General features: G+C 35.6%; 1 protein-coding gene across 1 annotated transcript in view; it reads right to left on the bottom strand.

The window, feature by feature from the left end:
- LOC107722747 (disks large homolog 4-like) overlaps window positions 1–23,190 on the bottom strand; it is a gene marked incomplete at its 3' end in the record, with an annotated part of 84,626 nt that overhangs the window by 27,655 nt on the left and 33,781 nt on the right. Inside the window, exon 3 of the mRNA XM_016531213.1 lies at window positions 18,294–18,350. Coding sequence (XP_016386699.1) covers window positions 18,294–18,350 — 57 coding nt within the window. The remainder of the gene's footprint in view (window positions 1–18,293; window positions 18,351–23,190) is intronic.

Raw genomic sequence — 23,190 nt, 5'->3', positions numbered from 1 at the left:
TTTTCTGACCTTTTTGCTCAGAATTATGCATTTTTATGAAACCTATACCTATATTCAATTGTTGATAAAAAAAAGAACTCTGATCTTTATTTTGGTGCATTGCATATTCAAATATTCATACAGCAAAATATACTGGAGGCCATCAAATTTTAGTGAAAATCATCAAAATCGCTGGCGGTGGCTGGCAACTTAAAAAAAAAATGCTGGCGGGGAAAGAGTTAAGAGATAATTTATTCTACTCATTCTAAATGTTGGCGTTTAACTTGATTATAGGCTATCATTCTCCGTGTCTGTTTTGGTGCGACTGTGAATTATCACACTCCATGTCAAAACTTCATGGCTTTCCGCAATGTGCTGGCGAAATCATTGGCTAGCAGCTCCCTTCTCACACACACCTGATCCGCTGATACTGTACATATTGAGAAGCCAGACTAGATCGCACCCTGGACGCGCGCGCGTGTTTCTGGACATATCATAAACGGCAACACTTCTGTCATCTCATAATTAAAACCACCCGCCGGTAAATATGAGCACGGTCTGAGTGTCCGTATAAGCTACAAACAAGTACAAATTCATTTCTCTGTAGATGATATAACAGCAACTTGGAAAACAGACAAAACAGAAAAGATAAGAAGCGATATTTGAGAAAAGAGCATACTTTACCCAGCGGTGACGTAACTTCCGATTCTTGTGAAATTGGCCTAGAGACAAGCTGCGGGCCTTTTGAAATTCGGGCCGAACTTTGGACATTCCTGGATTAAAGGATCTAAATACGCTCAGAATAAGGCATTAATATGTGCTTTTTAAGTAGGCCTGGGTGATAAAACGGTATCGACATTTATCGACGGTACACCTTCATCGATAACGATATAAAAAATGTTCGATATAGCACACGATATAGGCACGTGCTACCGCGAGATGCGGTGATATTGATGTAAGTGACGTTGCATTTTGATGTTTTGTTAGTCTAGCCCACGAGACGCGCCACTGCTGCGTTATTCGTTCAAAATATTAAAGAAATATAGTAGCTCAATGCGTAGAAGATCTTGATTAGGTTAAAACCGAAACCAAGCCATTCACACAGAACGCATATTCAGCACATTTTTAGACGGACAAATATGACTGCTGCCCTCGCGTCTCATGCAAGAGATGCAAAGAAAGTCATGCAAAGTTAATACAGTTTTAACGTTTAGAAAACGCGACGCGAATTTGTGAAGGTTTATTTCATTTCACTGCGTCTCATATGTTTTTAAATGCAATCTGTGTGATGGGCGATTTGGCTCTTTGTATTAGGCTAAGCAATGCATAAACACATGATGCTGTTTTGTTCATAATTGTTTATGCAGTTTACAAAATTATATTTGATTTATATATGTTAATTTAGACGTTATGCACGCTTTTATAGACAGTTATTTGAATTGACAATTCATGCGCTGCATTATTTTTTGTGTGTGTGTGTGTGTGTGTGCGCGAGCGAGCGAGAGAGAGAGAAGAGAGAGAGAGCGCGTGCTAGAGAGAGAGAGAGCGAGAGAGAGCAAGAGAGAGAGAGAGCAAGAGAGAGAGAGAGAGTGGGTCACATCACAAACACATACCAGCTTCATCACTGTGTCTGTCACGCGACTCTGTTCCCCTTTCGGGCTCTGTCTTTACGTTTATTTTGAAAGATGAAGCTCGCGATTATGGTAAGGGGAATTACATTTCCGACGAGTGCTTGCGTTGTTCGGCCAATCACAATGCACTGGGTCAGCTGGCCAATCAGAGCAGACTGCGCTTGTCGGAAGGAGGGACTTTGTAGAAAACGAAGCGTTTGAGAGAGGCGGGGCATAGAGGACCTACAATAATGTACAGTATTTGAAAAATAATGTTTTTTTTGAACATTAAAGCATGTCAACATATTCTGTTACACCAAATACACAAAATAATTATCTTTAAAAAAGCATCATATGACCCCTTTAATAGTGAGAATTAGGCCCTAAACTAAAGTGTTACCCTTTATTACAAAAATGGCAGAAAGTAGAGCCAAAGTAGTCCAAATCACGATGTGTTGCACTGGACGTTCTCTTTGACGGTATACAATAGTTTTGTGTGAAGCACAAAGTAAAATTTAAGTTGTTAATTGCTGAAAATCTTATCCCGATTTACTCCGTAAAGGAACACATTTCTCAATCAATCATATCGCAATCAGTGACAAAGCAGTTGAGAGCCAATGAGCATTTGATATCACTAACGTAAACCTTCGTCGTCATGTGACAGTTATGAAGATCGCTGAATAAAGACTAGAATTTGGTTGTGTTCCTCACACAATGCAATCACATTTTTAATAAAATAACAAATTTTCTGATCATTTTATGGTGCATTTGTGGTGTATTTTCTTCTTTTGAAGCATCCAAAACCCAATCCTAGTTTCAAAATACTTTCTCCAATAAACACTATGCATCACTGGAACTGGTCATTATAAAACAATCAATAGGGTCTTTCCTTGCATACGTTTCTGATAAGCTGACACGCTTCTTCACTAGCTCAGTCTTTCTCAACAACGCACATCTTCCCTCATCTTTTTTCTGTGTATCAACACTTCCTCCCACTCTCTCTCTCACTCCCTGTAATCTACGCCATCAATCATCTCTCGCTCCAGAAGCACACTGTACTTTTCCCAGTGAGCGGGAGCTGGTCACCATGGAGCTGTCCTTCTCTCATCCCAAAATGGCCAACATCCAGCTAGCTACACATTTACACTATAGCACGCTGACAAAACTGTGGCAGCATGTTAGCATGCTTTTACTCACATTTTATGGTCTGTGAACTTCGCTGGTAATGGAAAAGGCACTTCTAACGATGTAAAAAGATCATTAAATTGCGTCTTCCCTTGTGAGAAAGAAACAAGCTTAATTGTACTGAATGTGCACTTGAAGTGTACGGTACTTCAAATCCTAAAAGTATAATATTAATGAAATAAAGAAGTTAAAGACACACTTAAGCAGATAACTAAAAAGTCTCAAATTAAAGGTGTCATTTTAAAAAGGTTGCCTTTTGTCATGCTTTAAAGTACACTTATTTTGATGTGTTGACTAACATACTAAAGCGCATGTAAAGTACTTGATTATAATTTTAACTGTAGTCTGTTATTCGATATTACATTTTAAGGTGATCAATTTTAAATGTACTGAATTGCAATTCACATTTCACATCAATTGCAATTAACATTCACATTCAATAAACATCTATTCAACAAATTAATCCAAAGTCAGAGAGCAACTAATCCATAAAATGGGATGCACAAAATTAATTAAAATATAATCAGTCTAAAAGCCTGCTCTTTATATTTGCTCGTCAAAACAAAAAAAACAGGACACATACACAAATCGTGTTGCCGCACATGCAACTCACAGTATAACACACACTAATACACTTTCATTGAATTTGCTTCAAGGATACTACACAAACCCACAGACCTGAGAGCATGACATTATCGAGCTGTGCTTGTGCATGAATATTGGATGTTTTGAGCTCTTCTGAATGACAAGCTTGTTTTGGAAGTTAAAACTGGCAACACATGCAAACCTGAGGGTGCTGCTACACAGCAGTGGGCAGAAACAGCACACACGCATTTCTACAACAAAATCTACTTATATAAACTCCCACTCAGAGACTCTTTGTGTGTGTGTGTGTGTGTGTTTGTGTGTGTGTGTAAAAAATGAACGAAATCCCCTGCCACTGAAATGCAAACAATCAGAAAAGCACTCTATATAACCGCAATCTCATGTTATTTAATGAATGTTTTCAACACAACTAGCGCTTACCAAATAATAACAGCAAGGATTCAAGAGCCAATCAAAATGCAGATCAGAATGTGGATAGAAGGATAGATATTTTTTTTTTATGTTAGGCATTTGTGGAATCTGTCTTAAAGGAATAGTTCACCCAAAAATTAAAACTTGCAGAAAAACTACCCACGCTCAGGACATCCAATAAATTGAGCATTGCATCACTTGTTCACCAGTGGACCCTCTGCAGTGAATGTGTGCCGTCAGAATGAGAATCCAAACAGCTGATAAAAGCATCACATGTTTTTATCAGCTGTTTGGACTCTCATTCTGACGGCACCCATTCACTGCAGAGCATCCATTGCTGAGACACTGATGTAATGCTACATTTCTCAAAATCTGATGAAGAAACAAACTCATTTACAACTTGGATGTCCTGAGGGTGAGCACATTTTCAGCAAATTTTCATTTTTGGATGAACTATTCCTTTAAAATGAAATTTAAAGTGTAAAGTAAACCTGCAATGCATGCAATAACATTTTAAAAAGGGGCTATGCATGTTTCTTCCAGGGATTCACATATAGCTAATGTTAGTCAAGTGTTTCACACCAAAGCATACTGAATTTAGTTTCTCTCTCTCTAAACTCTCTCTTTCTTTGCGCTATACCTGATGTTTGTCTCAGTGCTAAAAAAAAAAATGCAGTGAAGTGAAGTCTGAAAAATCATACAGTATTTATGTAATCTGAACATATGAATGACCAAGCAAAGTTGTAATTACAAGCGGAGAAGTCTCTAAATGATACTATGCTGAGATGAACTCTAAATGATACTCTAAAAGAGTTGTGACTTTGGAAGAGGCATGTTGATGTGATCCATGGAGGCAGACAAGTCTGTTGGCAATGGTAATGCATGATTTTGCTAGTTGGTAGTTTTGAGTTATTTTCATTTGCCATGCTGTATTTCAATACAGGGCATTATGACTAAACAGCTTATAGACTAGCAATGTAAATTTAATTACTCACAGTTCATGGTTTCTTTTATGCAAAATAAATATTTTTGTTAGCCAGCATGCATAAATATGTGATGGAAATATTTTTTAACAAACAATGGAAACAGGAAAAAAAATTATGTAAATATTAAAATATATAAAATATTATTTTAAAAAATACACTCATGAATTGGATGACCATAAATCACTCATTTATGTCAATTAAAACTGTATACAGTTATATGCATATGTCTTTTTTTTTCTGAGAAATGCAATTTGCCCAGGTTGTACATGTAATGAGAATTTAAAGTTCACACTTTTGGACCGAAAGCCCTGAGGGACGTTGTTTAGTCAAACGCTTTCATGACGACTCTACAGGAGTTTTTATTAATGGGTGCGGCTTTTACATTAAAACTAGCCGTAACTGAACTAATGTAAACAAAGAATGCTTCTGTGCGCTGGCGTCCTTAACAGATTTTAAACAAACACCATTAATACACATTTAGTAAACAAAATAAACACAATTTAATGCTATAAAAGTGTGCACATTGAGAGAAATAAACAGCAGATGTTTATGTTAGCAACTTCTTTAACTTGAGCAAACGCTGTTAATACTCATACAGTTAATAAAACTAAACCATGCATGTTTTATTCCACCGCATGCCTCTGCTCAACAATGGTGCCTGGATCAGGCCGATGACGTCACTTCCAGGGAGGCGTGTCCAGGCCTGTTGTACACGCCCCAGTCCCTTGACTCCACCCCCATGTCAAAACAATGCCAGAAAGAGAAACGCGGAGAAACGTGACGCGCAAAGGGAAAAAACGGTATTGCGAGCTCACACTTGACTGAAATGCAAAATAAAAGCAGCGTTGCAAATAAATTAGCTATATGGCCATGGAAAATATGTTTCATTTATATTTTGCAATTCTTTATTTTTGTTCGCAAAACTTTATTTTTTTTCTAGCAATACTTCACTTTCTTTTGCACATTTATTTTTTTCTCAACACTTTTGTTTGCAAAACTTTATTTTCTTTTGCAATACTTCAATTCTTTTGCAAGTAGCATTGAATTGACTCCATATTAAGGGACATTCGCATCAAAGCGGTGCACCATTTCATAATTGTCATTCAATATAACTAGATGGATGTCTAGCATCTTGAGCGTCATGTCAAGTACTTGTGGTCTGTGTATACTATTCCTTTTTCACAAAATGATAACATAAATAACATGCACTCTTGAGTGGCCGTGACTAAAATCTCAGTATTCGAGGTGATAATCACATTCAAATATATACCATGAAATCATATGGTCTTACCGAAATTGCGTTGCATTTGCATTTTGAATTGTGGTCTGCCACATTACAGAATGCAATGATGGACAACGTTTGCGTATCTAGACACAGATGTTGCCTGCTTGTGTAAAGTGTTTTGGGCCGTCCAACTGTCTCTGAATGTACCTGAAGTTGACATCCCCTACCGTATAACAATGAAAACACGGATTCTAGGAGCACAATTATAGCTCAAATAAATATATTTAGACTTTTTCTAAGTATAAGTCAAGTATACTTAAATGTCATTTTAAGTATATTTCTGAGAAGTACATAAAGCCCATTTCTGAAAAGTGCATAAAAAGTAGACTGAAGTAGACTTTTGTTTAAAAGAAGTATACTAATAGTACACTTGAATAAACTTATTTTTCGTAAGGGAGGCTGTCTGCATTTTAGATATACAGTAGCTTCTTTCGCGGCACATCCAGTTGAACTTTAGAGTCGAAACTATTTGGTTTATGTCTTATAACAATAACAATAAACAATTAAAACAGCGCTGACGAATCTAAAACTGTGTGAAGTGTCCACACACAGTGCCACTGACACGTTGATACTGTTCACAAACGCATTGCTCATTTTGTTTATGGCTTTACGACAGCTTAAGAACTATCCGTGCAAATGTGGCTGTGTTTTGTCTCCTTGACCTGGAGAGCGACGCAGACAGCAACACAATGCGAGCGGCGACAAAACCGGAGCGTCAACGATACAGGCCAAACCAGAAGTTAACATCACCATTATGATATCTTGAAAAACGAACACAACTTTTATGAATTTGAAGCCTGCTGTAAATACAATCACCAGAAGTAAAAAGATAAACATTGGCTATAAATGAAGTCGCATGACGTCACCGCCATTAAGCGTCTGACAACTCTTTCAGTCTTTATTTAAAACGCCTTTTCCATGAAAGTTTGAGTTAGAATAGTTTATAAGATCATGATTATAACCACAACGCGGCTGTGAAAGCGACTAGAATGAGTTTATCTGTTTGGCATGATGGCGTTTAATGTCCCAACAACCTCTGTTGTCGCATTTAGCCGCTTGCTAGCAAACCGCCCTTTACAAGTAAAAGCTTTCAAAAGTCACAAGGGGTTTTACTGATGTATTTTATGTTGTAGAATAAAACATGACTATATCTTGAGTTTGTGTTCACCACAGACCTTCTTTCGAACATATAACAAAAAAAAAAAAACATTCAAAAAAGCCATTGACTTCAGGACGATGGAACCAGGAATGCTAGAATGCTAACTCATTTCTGGTACCTATAAAATCCATCATCCCTGCAGTACTCTATTACCGTCTCTGTACTATCACAGCACTTCTGTAATGGTGTGCTAAAATACTCAGCAATACTCGGCTGTGTATTTCCGGTTCATCTGCAGCCAGGTCTACTGAAGCTCGGCTATAACCTCACTACTGAGGAGACGCGCAGCATTCCAAGAGAGCGCTGAATTATCCAGCCCACAACAGAGATGTCCTTTGGGAAATAAGAGCTACGATAATGACCTGCTTTTAACCGCCTCCCCTTGTACATACAGTACATATTGCTTAAAGGTTGGAGGGTTGTGCTGTAGAAGAGGCCTGATTGTCAGCAGATGCGATGCAACATCTGTCTGTGCTTATCTGACAGATGCACAATGATTAGTATACTACGCAAAATGATGGCCGTGTCAGAAGTTAAAGGTCAATACAAAGAAAGATGAAAAGAGTGTGATGAAAATAAAACAAAGGATCTATTTGACATGGAAAACTGATTTTTTATTTTTTATTTTTTTAAGGAAACAGCATGTGTTCAGAGCGCTGAAAAAAATACTTTAGACCAATTTTAAAATATACTCAAATTTGTTACAGCCAATTTTATAGTTTTTCTCAAATTATATTTATGGTTCGGTTCAAACCTTACATTTTGATTTAATATTAATAAAAAATATTTATTTCTTAAAGACAAAAACTCTAACACAAACTAACAAGATTATTTATTATAAAAAAACATGTACTTAATCAATATATTTTCTTTAGACACAAGCCAAAATGTTACTTAATGCAGGTCAATAATTTTTGGGGTCTTTTAAAAATTTGACATCACCATAAATAAAAGCTAAATTAGCTTTAACCTCTTAAGACCCGGCAAAACATTTTAGGAAAAAATTTGTATTTTTTCATGTCATTACATTGTTTAGAGCATTTAAAAAAAAAAGATATTTCATTCATAAGTTATGCCTTGGTAGAGGACATCGGGACTCAATTTCTTAAAAAAAAAAAAAAAAAGACATGAATGAACATGCATAGGCAAAAATCACCAATACATTTTTCTTTCAGGATTTTTTTTTTTTTTTACAAAACTTAGTTTAAAGATAATTCTCAACTATGTTATCACAGAATGATTTGATAAACCATTTTTCTTCATGCAAAATGCGTGTAAAATGGCCACAAACAGGTTTTCTCATTATATATAATGTATCTATAAACTAAATCTAATTTGCATATTAATGTGTTTTTGGGGTAACATGTAATGAAAAAAGAAGTGTAATAATGGGAGTAATATTTGACAAGATTTTCATAATAATATATAATATTTCATAGAATATTGAAACATAATTTCTTTCCCTATTCATTTGTTGTGTCTCCCAAAATGCGCAATAAACATGCTTTTAGTCCTGGTGTCCTCATATGAGGACATGTATGAAATCAACCTCCTGTTTCGAAACAGAAAGTCATATTTTGATTTGAAACCCCATAACATATTCCTGAGATGTTGATTTATGACACACAGTTTAAAAATTAGTCAGATTTAAATGATAATTGGTGAGTGGTAATGGTGAAACATCCAAACATTCTTTTAAATTTTTCTTTTTTTAATGATATTTCATTTATAAGTTATGCTATACGTCCTTGGTAGAGGACATCGGGACTCAATTTCTTTAAAAAAATTAAAAGACATGAATGAACTTTTTTTTTTTAAATCACCAATACATTTTTAGTTTTCAGGACGCTAAAATATAATGTCCTCATATGAGGATGCAGGGTCTCAGGAGGATAAAGTAGGATTCTCACGCAAGATAAAACTAAAAACATTTTTGTTAGTGAATGTTTCATTTAGTTTATGAAAGAAACAACTTCGAAAAACCTTAAGGTTTATTATGCATCAAAATCTGCATATTTTTTCTGTTCATAAAAACACCATAAAAAATAAATAAAACCACAATAATTTCTGAAATCAATAAATGTAGTGTGTTCAACACGAACACTTGGTGTTGAGACATACTAATATTTGAACAAAATTGTTTCTTGCTTTTAGACAACCTGAACAAAACAGATTTCAGGTTTAAAACAGAAATATATATTTTTTGGACCAATATACTGTAAAGATGCACTTTAAATGAATTACACAGTTGTTTCACCTTTTCAGTAAGTATGAACCTTTCACAAACTATATCTGTCCAAATGTGTCTCATTCAATGGATCATTCAGACTCTGAAATCTAAGTGGATAAAATTCACACATTATTTGCCAGACGTTACAATCTTTTTCACACAAAATTGGATAAAAATGCAAAATAACATGCAATAGCATATCTGTTAGATCATAACTGGATGTCAACATGAATTGTAATGAGGTGATGTGACATCATTATAATTGCATTCCAGCCGAACTGCTTTAACCTAAGGAAACACAAATGGCCCACAATGCTTTTCACCGCAGAAGTGTTTTCCATGTGCACACAAGTGTTACGTAAGACACTCCAAGTTGACAGGCTCACCTAAAAATGAGAAATCACATGGACTCTCCTCTTCTCTCCTTCCTTCCCCCTTCTTTATCTCAGTCCTTCTCTCTCTCTCTCTCTCTCTCTCTCTATTGCGTTGGATCCCCAGACCATTTGTCTCAGCAAAAGTCTGTTCAGTAATTACCTCAGAGCTGCAGGGACAACTTTAAACATTCATTAGTGAGCAAGAACCTTTGAATATACATAGAAGCCTCTCACACACACACACACACACACACACACACACACAGTATTTTTTGTAAAAAGAGTGGTGAAAAATGCTAAAGAGGTGGAGAGAGTGCGGAGTGTAGTGCCTAGAGAAGATCACTGTAGTAAAAGATAATCAAATCACTTCCAAACACACATATAAACAGCTTTCCTGAACCTGTGGTGGGCGATGAGCAAGAGAGAATACTGAGCACATGAACACACACACACACACACACACACACACACCGCGTAACGTCCCTACAGCTGCCACAGGATGGGAAGAACAGAAAATAAAGACATCTGCATTTCAACATTTTCTCTAGAAAATGTGAGTACTGCTTGTCTGTCCAAAGGTGGTTTGATGTTAGGCTGTTTTGAGTGGTTGCTATGGCGTTATTAAGCAGTTGCTAAGGTATTCTGAATGGTTGCTATGGCTGAATGTGGTTGCTAGGGTTAACTGAAACTAAAACTAAAACCATAAAAAACATTTTTGTTACTTGTAATAAAATAAACATTAACTGAAATAAAAAAAACAAAATATAAATAAATAAAATAAAAACTTAAATATATAAAAAAAAACTTATTTTATTTCAGCTAGTTACAAAGGCAACATTACTAAGTTTCATTTAGTTTTACTAAATTTTACTAAAACTAAAACGGAAATAAAAATGATTACAAACTGTACAGACACTCTTAAAAATTATAAAAATGACAAAAACATGCGACAGAATTATTCAAATTAAAATAAAAACATATTCAAAATATTAATAAAAACTATAATAGTACCTCAATGATACTAAAATAACACTGGTGTTCAGGTGGTTGTTCAGAAGTAACATGGATAAATTAAAGCAATGTTTTTAAAAAAGCTATAAAAGCAAAAGTAGCTAAATAGCAGTTTCTATTAAAGGGGTCATATGATGTTCAAAGAGAAAGGAAAAAATGAAATCGCATCATATGATCCCTTTAAAATTCCACTATAATTGTGTGTTACTGTTAACAAAAACTATTCAAATGTTTTTTGTTAATTGAAATAAAGCTGAAATACAATACAATACAAAAAAAATAAAAATATTAGATGAAAAACAAAACAAAAAACTGAAACGAAAATTTGAAATGTTGCCTTGCTAGCTAACTGAAATAAAATAAGTTGAAGTAAGAAAATTACAAAAAGTAAAACTGAAATAAATATAAATATAAATATAAAAAATTAAATACACAATTAATACATTCAAAAATATTAATAAATATTTAAAATATTATTAAATACCATATAAATAATACTAAAATAATCACACTCTCATTGGGAGGGGGAGGGGGGGTGGTATCTTTTCAAAAGGTACAAATATGTACCATTTAGGTACTAATATCTGCCTTTAAGGTACTATTATGCACCCTGTAGGGGCAAATAAGGTACAAAGGTGTACCTTTTAAAAGGACACCACCCCACTGACAGCTTTTGTACCTTTTTTTCTAAAAGTGCAGGACAGAAAGGCAGTATAGTACTCTGCAATACATGCGTAACCATTGGTGATGCCCATGCCAGCATTCTGGAAAGCAGAGTCCTTCCAGCGCCCCCACTGACACACAGATGGCCATGCTGACATAGACACACACACACACACACACACACACTGCTGAACTGATGGCCAGACTCGAGCGTTTAGCCACCTGGACACACCATTAGTGACACACGATATACCGGTTCAAACAGTAAACCAGTTTGAATTACGCAACCGGTATGACTTAAAAAATAAAATAAAATGGCATACCGGTACAACTTGCCTAACCAACGTAGACAGCGTCATGAATTAAGAGTTAACTGTTAACATAACCAGCAAAGTTCGCTGGCGGCTTCAGATTGCTATTTCACAGCACGTTAAAACATCACACTCTTACTTGATCTGGACAAACTGTGTATCATTGGAAAGATTGAAGACTCCATCTTCGATATTTGTCCGCTGTTTATGATAAAACTGCAGTGATGGTGATTTCTTAATTCATGTCAGGAGTGCAAAATAACCGATCGGTACTGCATGATATTTTGAATAGAATAACAACACGCGTTCATATTCAGTCATGTCTGCTGCGGTTTATTTGTGTTCAGATAGCTTCACTGAACAGCTGAACAGGGGAACTGACTGTCTTCAAAAAAGTTTAAATGATATTTTCTTTTCGTCTTGCCTGTGTATAATGCATATTAAAGTAGTTCCCTTTCTAGCGTTCACCCTACATTGCGAAGCATCCGCAGTGGGAACTCCTCCCCCTCTCCGAAAATCCTGAAACCTTATAGGATAACGCCAGCACAATAAACTGGCCAATTGTCGCTCAGTATGCAAATCGCATGCAAATACTGATAAGCCTGCGGGCAGTATATAATGCGGTGAGAGCGATAATTGCATAAGAATGCGTTTTGAGGACTCGGAGGAGCATCCCTCGTGGCCTTAAAGGGATAGTTCACCCAAAAATGAAATTTGATGTTTATCTGCTTACCCCAGGGCATCCAATATGTATTTCTCTCAGACTGGCTGCCACACAGTCCCATCATTGAGCATATGTCACCATTTTGACTCTGCGATGAGGGCAAAAACAACTGTTTTTCAGTGTATGTATTCTATTATTTATGTAAGAATATATATTACTCATGTTTAGAAATTGTAAATATTTAGATTTAAGAAAGAAATAAATCGGCTGGATATCAACACACCCATTAACGTAAACTACGCCAGAGCGCGTACACACCTCACGCACCAGATGCCGTGCTCGCACTCAAGGAAGTTGGACATAGTGGTGTATTAGAGCTAAAAAATGATATAAATACTGTTCGGTTTCTCGCACAAACCGATCGTTTCGTGTCTTAGGACATCAATGTGTCGTCACGAGCCGCAGGGTTTAATTTGGATTTGTCTGTGCATGTTTTTTTTACTCTCATAGATTTTGTTACCATTGCCATGCATTATATGACTGATAGACTGCAACGGCTGGAGTTAAAAATCATCATATGTGTTCTACTGAAGAAACAAAGTCACCTACATCTTGGATGCCCTGGGGGTAAGCAGATAAACATCACATTTTTGGGTGAACTATCCCTTTAAGTGAAACCCCCACAGATGTTTGGTCAAACCGCCCAGCACTACGTGCAGGTAACCAAGGTTACATGTTCTCTCGTACATTACGTACATTTTTTCTCTAAAAACAAACTGGCTTGACCAACAAATATTAAGATTTAGAAATCAGAAATTTAACACAATAACTAAAATGTAATGAATGTAATGAATTATCAGTTTGAAATTCCCTCTTGCCCAGTGGTTCCTTCTTAATTTCTGAATCCTGCGGACCTTTGTGGGATTCAGAGAGAGCAAAATTAAATTCAGGTACAAACAGCAATCTACAGCATCAGGGCTTTGTAAATTAGATGCGGTTATTAACTCCCTGGATTTCCCTCTGGACTCATCTTCACTTCTATCCTTCAGCTCCTCCTGCTCTCCTTCTTCTCATCTAACATCATTTTCCCCTGTAGTCCATTCACATCTCCCTCTCCTTCAATCCATTTCTAATTTTTCATTATCTCAGCTCTTTATTCACTATCATTTATAGGAAAACAGTAAGATAATTTATTAATTACATTGTTCCAAGATGCACACATTGCTGTAACTTAAGGATGCACTGCAAAGACGTTTGTGCTGTAACATTAAGCCTATACAGATATGCAAATGATCAAACCAACAGCCAATTAGAGTCACATGCAGAGCTGGTTATGCAACAGAGCTGCGTCTGTCCCTATAATGTTTAGTGCAACAATCACAGACTCACACACACATTCAAATGCGTAAGGCACGCTGCACCTGCTAATTAATTTGACTGCTTCTTACTCCTTGCCATTAGCTTAAATCTACAGCACCATGGCAAAAGAAATAGGGAAATAATGCCTGTTATGCTTTTGTGTTATTTTGTTTTTTCTGACTAGAGCGTGACCAGAGTAGTCCATTTTCATGAACAAATGATTCTCTTAATGAATCACTGGAACAGCTCAAGTCACTGCTTCAGACTTGGAATGAAGTTTTGTGTTCAAACTTCAAACTGTTAACCACTATTTGAGCATAGAGCTAAAAATGAAATTTCCAACTGAACCATCTTTAATGCTTTGGAGCACAGACTTACATTTGGTCTCTTTTTAAAGAAAACACATGGCAGATTATTTCGGAATTCCAAAGAGACCAAGAGTGAAAAAAAAAAAAATATATATATATATATAAAATATATAAATTTGTATATAAAATAATATACTGTATATAAAAATGCACAAAAATATTATTTTCAAATTTTATTATTTTAAAATTTTATATAATATTTTTCTTTTCAAAACATGTTTTACTCTAAAACTGTGAGAAAATCAAAGCCATATACCATATCTAAACATTTTGAAAGTTTCCAAATTTGAGCTTGACCTTTCAGTATTTTTCCCCATTCATTTTCAATGCTTTTTTTTTTTTTGGACCGCAAGAAGTACAAATGGGTCTTTTTTTTTTTTTCAGGAGCATTTAGCCTTTTTTTTCATATAGCAAGTGGCAAAAACATTACCAAGTTTCGTACAATTCCGATTAAGTAAAACAAAATCTAAAAAACCAAAATGTGGTTTTATATGGTTTTAGTTTTAATTAATGACAATAACCCTAGATTGGTATCATTACTGACTGACTGTTCACATGTGTAGTTGTGTAGTTAAAGAGACACATTTGGCGATTTTGGTATAATATTTAAGCATTAAATATTATAACAAAATAGCATTAATTATTTTATATAAATGTAGATTTAGCTTCAGGTCACACAAAAAAAATAAAATAAAAAATTTGACCACAAAAAACCACGATTGACCAACAAAATCAACTCTGTCTGTCTATCTATCTATTATCTATCTAGTTATGATTAAATAATTCGCTTGTACTCATTCAATCCATGTTGTCTGTGGATGAGTGTTCAGGGTTTGCTGTTTCCTGTATCCCGCTGTGACTCAATAGATGTGAGTGTGTGTGTGTGTGTGTGTGTGTGTGAGTGTTGACCTTGTGGGGACATTTTTGAGGTCTCCATGAGGAAACAAGCTTATAAATCATACAGAATGAGTTTTAGAAAGAAAGTAAAAATGCACAAAGTGGGTAGGTTTAGGGGCAGGGTTGGTGTAGGGCAATAGCACATACAGTTTGTACAGTATAAAAACCATTACGCCTATGGAATGTCCCCATAAAACATGGAAACACAACATGTGTGTGTGTGTGTGTGAGTGTGTGTGTGTGTGTGTGCTCACTTTCTCCTCATCTCACTACCCCTCTTCCTACAGCCTGTCATTTAGAAATGGAAAAGAGTCAGAGAGAGAGAGAGAGAGAGAGAGAGAGAGAGCAGAGGAAAGCTCAGGATGATTTCACTTGCCTTCTTGGCACTTCAAACGTGTTAATATCAGCAGCAGAAGTCCCATTGCTATGGACACCAGAATCTAAACGTCTCAACCTCCTGTTTGAAATGTTCGTGAGTGCTGTGTGTCCATATGGGAAAGATCCCATTTCCACAGTCAAATCTACTTCATATCTCAGCTGTTTCTCCTACACAGCAGTGAGATTAAGGCGAGACACTCTGGGTTAACCACAGTTTTTTCATGCACTGGTCAACTTTGACATTTGAGGCGATTTTGCCTCCGTTAGAAATGGAAAGAAAACATCCAAAATACACATTTAAGTGTTTATTCTCTTACACTTCACATCTTGTAGATTTAAATTACAATACATATCTTTAAAGGCCATGAGTTTTTCTCATGCACTTTTCTCCACTTCAGCAGCACTTACATACACCAAACTTTACAGTTTTTGACACTGTAAAAAATTATGTTCAGTTGCATGCCTTAATTTATATATATTTTTTGCGTATAATTGACTTGGTTGTACAAGTCATTTCAACTTAAATTACATTAAACCGACTTAAAAATCTAGTTGAATTTCATAGGCCTATAACTTGTGAAAAAGTTAAGATGAGTTAAAGTTATGTAAAAACATAAGTTGCCATGACTTACGGATCATATCATTGTTTTACAGTATCAATATTCTTAAGGTGATACTGATTTATATGCATTTTATCCCTAAAATTAATTAAATTAAAAATTAATTTGATTTTAGGTTGTTGACAGCATTTTTACCCTATTCACTTGTAGAGTCTTGCCTAAAACAGCAAACAAATCAAACCTCCTGCTTCTCAGATTTTCCTCTTTAGGAAAAGATCCCTAAGTTTCTTCTAAAAGATCCCAACGTCTCAAACCGTGCTCAGATCTGCCAGGATAACAAAATCAACCGAGAGTCTGAAATGACAATATGAACTCCTGAACCAAGTGATCTAACTTTATCTGGCTCTCAAGGATTGCACATTTGTGTCTATTTTTATATCCTTTAAGGCATTTTAGAAGAAACAAAGTAGATACTTCAGTGAAACATAACTGTTTGAAGCATAACAAGCTCAAGTTTCCTGCCACTGGCTAATCAGTTCCTGTATATATATATATATATATATATATGACAGCACACTGTCCTCTACAGGACGCTTTAAGACACTGCATTTAAAGAGAAAGACAATTCAATAAACCAAACCAAGCTAGAAACGTTCACGACAATAAATCATTGCAGTGTTTTCAAATAACTTGCATATTTTGAAGGATGAAATCAAACAGAGATCTCTCACACACACTCTTTGTTTCTCTACTTGCATAACTGAAGCAGGATCATTAAACAAGATTATCTGACAAACTGTTCATCAGTAGATTAGCATTTCAATGAAAACTGAAGTCTGGCCATCCCATACGAAGACGTTAGGTTACGTATGACTATAAGCAGAACCTGAAGAAAACAACACTGTTCTGGGCAGATATACGAGCTGTCAGAAATAATAGGCTGAAACTGCAGAGAGAATATAAAAGTGTACCTGTATGGATAAAACGGTGTGTGTGTGTGTGTGTGTGTGTGGGGTTTAAAGTTGTTTGTGTGTGTGGGGGGGTTAAAGTTGATACTGTGCAGCAGAGTGATGAGTTTGCTGATATTACCGCAGTGGATGTGACAGCACAGAGAAAATGATGACTTCAGGCGACAGAGAAATACCATATAGAAATATGATGGAAGCCACTGTAAAAACAAGCTGACATGCAATACAGAAAAAATAGTAAAAATAAAAATAGTCTTCATCCATTTAACTTGTCACAACAATTTATGTCATTTCCACTCGACGAGTTATGACTTTCAACTTGATTTTCTTCATCAGTAAGTAAATTTTGCAGTGGTCAAAAAGTGCAATGGCCTTAACAGGCTCCGGATTGATTTTAATTAGGCAGCAATTAAATTTGACTGGGTTCAATGTTTTTAAAGTGGTGTGTGTGTGTTCAATGTCATTGGTCCCATCATCAATCCATGCAGTATACCTACAGTATACATACAGTATACTTGCATAGGGTGATCAAATCTCATCCGCTTGGTTGCTTGTATCATCACAAAACGTAACTATATTATCCACCTGCTCGAATCGACTATAAGGCGTGAAGATATTAAGATATTATAAACATTAACATCATGTTTTTCTGTAAAGCTGCTTTGAGTTTTGTGTATTGTGAAAAGAACTATATAAATAAAACTGACTTGAATTTGACTTGACAATTTGATGACGCAGTTCAGTGACCTTTATCAAGATAATAACAATTAAACAATCATGATGATGCCACTGTGAAAAACAATGTCACAAAGAAAGTGCAATTCGTGCTTTTTTCCAATAGCTGTTGTCAAAATGGCAATTTGTTCTCAAACCAGGGGGCCTCGGCAAATTATTCAATTATTTAAAACAACAATAATAATACATGTTAAAATAAAAATTAATTAAAAGGATAAATCTAAACTGAAATTATTTTTTTTTACTGTTATTTTGTTGATAATTTAAAAAAACTGAACCAGAATCTATATATATATATAATTTAAAGGTTTAAATACTAAAAATCAAGATGGAAACTGAAATCTTGTTTTTCTCCTAAATAACCACTGCTATAGATAAAACCATCAAGATGGGGATGTGAGTTATCTGTGAGTTATTTCCATGGTTGTTATGATTTCATATGGCTGTCGTTGATGAAATGGCATGAAAAAGGATGAAATGATCACATAACTGCAGCCTACAGGTGCAGTTCTGCCTCCCGGACAGCAGGGGCAGCAAAGCATCAGTGTTCTTACCAGTGTGGAGACCGCAGAGGTGTACAGAGGGGTTTGACCAGAGGACAGCAACACTGGCTGTGAAAAAACAAAAACAGGAGAGGAGAGCGGATAACTCAACAACAAACCCACAGGATAAAATTAAATTTAAAAAAAACATCAGAACGGAGCCTTTGATATATACAATTGGGGTGTAAAAATGCATTGATGCACTGAATCTGCTATCTACAGTAATAATATAAATTCAATACATTGATTATGGATTTTATCATTACCGTAATAGTCACATTTCATGCTGAATCTTATCATTTAGTAAAGGAATCATTGTATTTAGTGAATTTAATGACCTATTTAGAGCATTGTCTTGTGAAATGAACTGAAATCTTAAAGAAATTCCCAATTAGTGTTTCGCTCTTCTGAACTCAATAAAGCATGGCATCCCATCAAAGGCTCTGTACTGGGGACAGAAAAGCAAATGGGATATAATTGGGGGAAAAAAGGATCTACAGGAGACGGACATGAGAGTCCTGAAGGTGCTGTTTTTGCATCTCATGCAGTGAATGTAAATTATATTAGTTAAGGAAACGGGAAAGTGAAAACAGACCCAAAAATTAAGGAGGACATGCGCAGGTTCATTTAAACTATGCAGTACATGTTTATGTCCCATCATATGTATTTAAATTGGACAGATTTTTAAAAATGCAAATCATACTTTGTATGAAAAAAAAAACTATGATAAAGCATATATGTCTTGTAGAAAGTTTGTTTCTTCGTGTGAACAGTTTTGGTTTGTTTCTTACAAACACGCAGCTTTTCTCTTCTCAAGACATTAACTGATGGACTGGAGTGGTGTGGATTACTTGTGGATTATTGTGATGTTTTTATCAACTGTTTGGACTCTCATTCTGACAGCACCCATTCACTGCAGAGCATCCATTGGTCAGACAGTGATGCAATCCTACATTTCTCCAAATCTGATGAAGAAACAAACTCATCCTAATCTTGGATGGCCTGAGAGCGAATACATTTTCATTTTTGGGTGAACAATATTCAAGCATATACAGTATTTTTTTACAGGTGCTGCATAAAAGGAATTGACCTTCCATTGGAAAAAGTAGAAAGGAATAAAAGGACAAGTAAAGCATACTATAAGAGTACAGTCTGCACTATGTTTGCTTCCCCTTTATAGAGAAACAGCATCATCACAGTATAACCTGGAACTGTCCTCAGTCCTGAAAGCTAAATGCTGTTCTGTGCATTAACAGCAGATGGAGACGTTGTTCAGTTTTGAGTGATTAAATCGCTTCAGGTATTGCTTGAAAAATCCTTTACATGTATGAAATGTTGTGCTTTCCAAAAATAAACTCTGAATATAAGTGCTCTCAACAGGCAGATGAAAATCTCATAGTACACGTTCCCCGAGGCTGCAAGATGATCGCTCGCTCCTTCTGAAGCCCTTGAGACTCATTCCTGACCAAATCCATCCTGAGAGCCAAATGACTGAAAGATTCCCACAGGAATGTGCATCTCATTTTCTCCAATTCCCTGCTCCTTTATTCACAGAGGCATAAATACTGTCAAACACTCCAGAGGTTTGCTGAAGTTCAACAATAAAAATATTACTAATTCAACCAAACGTTATGCATTTTATTAGACAGATGGCTGATCCGTCAGAATACCTAATTCTAATCGGCTGATTCTAGCATTGTTCTGTTAAATATTTGTGCAAAATGATCACTAAACTGACCGCTGTCCATCAACCAGCCTTTATCCATCTGTTAAAACCTAAAAGTAACTAGTAAAAAGTAAAAAATTAAAAGTAAAAAGTAATGCACATATATGGAAAGCACAGAAGTTTTCACAGTTGGATAAAGGCTGGCTGTATTGACAGAGAATACTGTAATAATATTTAATAACGTACATGATACAGTATGTATGTCGTACAGAGTAAGAAAGCAGCTCTAAACACAAGTGTTTTATAAAATATGAAAAATCCTAATTATTCAATATCTTAATGGTCTATTGACAATTATTCTTTATTTGAACCCAAATATATGCACTAATCTATCCTACTGGTAGTTATCGTTTAATGTTTAGAATATATTCCATTTAACAAAATACAAAAAAACATTTCATTTGTTAATATAAAAAAATAAAAATAAAATACCTTAAATGCTGATTTAACACCCATTGATCTCATAGCATTTCTATTTCTATAGCAATTCTAATTGTAGTGTAAATGCATTCATGCCACCTCTGAACAGTCTGTGTAAATATACTGTACATAAATGCCACTTTGGATGCAGCTTCTACAAAATAATGTTATTGCCACATTGTAGCCTTAAAACTTTATGTTGAATCAAAATATTTCTTTCTAAAGCCACTTTTTGTATTGTCTATTCATTCGATGCTTTTCACATTTAACATAATAATGATCATTTGGGGGTAATTTCTCAGCCCAAACTGATGTGTGATTAATTTGCCAATAATTCAATTAATTAATTGGTACATCATGTAATTAATTAGATTACAAATTTTAATCACTTGACGGCCCTAATTATTTTGCTTCTTGTCACATTAGCAACATGCTAACATCAAACTCAGGTCTCTTGTGCTATTTATGCGACAGGCACAGACTTGATGTAGATTGTAGACTTTTGCTTCTTCCCATTGAGGCAGATTGACATTGTTTTTTTTTTGTACATTGTCAAATGTTTTGGTGATCTCTGATTAAAAATCATTGCAGAGCAAATGTATCAATATCAAGGCACATATTAAATATTGTCATAAAATTTAAAAGTACTGAAATGTTTTCAGCAACATCAAATGAATGTAATATGAGGCTTGTTGTGGAGGTATTGAAATATTTGTTTTATTTGTACTGGTTGAATACTAGCAGGAATAGCAGAAGGAGACATGCAGGAGCTCTGATGTGTCATATGACCACATGAAAGTGATTCATACTCCGTGTGTGTGTGTGTGTGTGTGTGAGTGTGTGTGTGTGTGTGTGTGTGTGCGCGTGTGTGTGTGTGTGTGGGTGTGTGTGTCATGCAAAGTGAACAGCATGTAACACAAATATAAGCCATGCTAGGACATAAGGACACATACATACTGTACATCTTACATACTGTAGATCCCATATCAGTATCATATTACATATACAAACAAAAATTGAAACAATTTCGAAAAAATACTTACAAATCTCCACCTTCATTTATCTAACTACATCCACTGCCTTACATATTTGTGTAAATAGAAATGAGTAGCAGTTACAGATGCATCGATTTCAAAAATGAAAACTGAATGCACTGATTACAGAATTTAATAATTACTATAATTATATTATAATTATAATACATATGACTATATTCAGCATGGTTTTGAAAATACGTACAAATTTCATGATGCACTGAATAATTAAATCATCAACATAATAATGAGCACTGATAATGATAATTTTGCTAATTAGATTTGATTGTATTGCACTGATACTGTAGATATTATTGAAGCACTACAAAACATGTATGTGGATGTCTGCGTGTTGTGTTTCACAGGCATGTTTCACATGAAGACAGATGGTACCACAGAGAGAGAGCAAAGCTAGGAGGAGTGGTTTGCATTCTGACCTTCATATCCAGCCAAACGCCCTTGACACACTGAACACAACTAACATGAGCATGTAAATGAGCTTCATGCTAAAGTGATTTTACACCAAACATATTAGCCAGCTGCTAAGATGCATAAATAAGAACATGTTACATATGTTTGTGTGCTTCACTCCAGGTATTATGGTTCATCATCTGCCGTGGATACTGACGTGATTATTAAATGGTGGCTTGTTTCCCTCATGCCTGTTAAATTATTTACAAGGTTAGTCGAAATCTCATAAGTCATGTCGAAATGTCGAAGTCGAAATGTCATAAGTCATTCATAAGAAATGTCATGTTCTTTTTTACGCCATTTTCAAGGTAAGCTGGACGCTTTATGTGGGACATTTGGTGCAGAACTGACCACATCTACTTGTGAGCCAGCTCGGTCTATTCAAATGCTCGATAACTTCTCCTTGACTAATCCCACCTTAATTAGTGAAATAATACTGAAATCCAATTCTTCTTCCTGCTGGGCTGACCCTGCACCAACATTCCTTTTGAAACACTACACCTCTCTCATTTCTGCTCCAATTTCACATCTTGTAAACATGTCTCTTATCTCTGTCACTGTTCCAGTTTCACTTAAAATTGCTGCTGTTACTCCTATTCTCTAGACCCAACTGATTACACTAATTATCATCCAATCTCCAACCTACCGTTTGTTTCAAAAATCATGGAAAAGGTTGTTGCCGCTCAATTGCAGTAATTTCTAGCTCTCAATGAACACGTTGATATATTTCAGTCAGGTTTTCATTCGCAACACAGTACTGAAACTGCTCTAGTAAGGGTTATAAACGACCTCCTCCTTTCTGGTGATTCGGGCAGTCTTTCTATACTTCTACTACTCGATCTCAGCTCAGCATTTGATACTGTCTCTCATAAGCTATTACTCATGCGCCTCTCAGAGATTGGCATCTCAGGAGCTGCGTTATCCTGGTTTTCCTCATATTTGACGAACAGACAATACTACATCACCATACATAACTATAAATCTCCCTCTGTCCCTCTTAAACAGGGTGTGCCACAGGGCTCAGTCCTAGGGCCATTATTATTTATTGTTTATATTATGCCCCTCGGACAAATTATTCGCCGCCACGGTCTACAGTACCACTGCTATGCCGATGATATTCAGATATACACTTCCTGCCGACCTGACTCTCTCCACCAGACTGCATCTCTATTGTCATGTGTCAATGAGTTAAAGACCTGGCTTAGCTCCAACTCTCTCAGTTTGAATTTGACTAAAACAGATATCTTACTTGTCGGGC

The sequence above is a fragment of the Sinocyclocheilus rhinocerous genome, unplaced genomic scaffold, assembly GCF_001515625.1.
Source record: "Sinocyclocheilus rhinocerous isolate Xijiao unplaced genomic scaffold, SAMN03320098_v1.1 scaffold514, whole genome shotgun sequence".
Classification (NCBI taxonomy): domain Eukaryota; kingdom Metazoa; phylum Chordata; class Actinopteri; order Cypriniformes; family Cyprinidae; genus Sinocyclocheilus; species Sinocyclocheilus rhinocerous.
The sequence above is the reverse complement of the archived record's forward strand: the minus strand, read 5'-3'. Positions and strand labels throughout refer to the sequence as shown.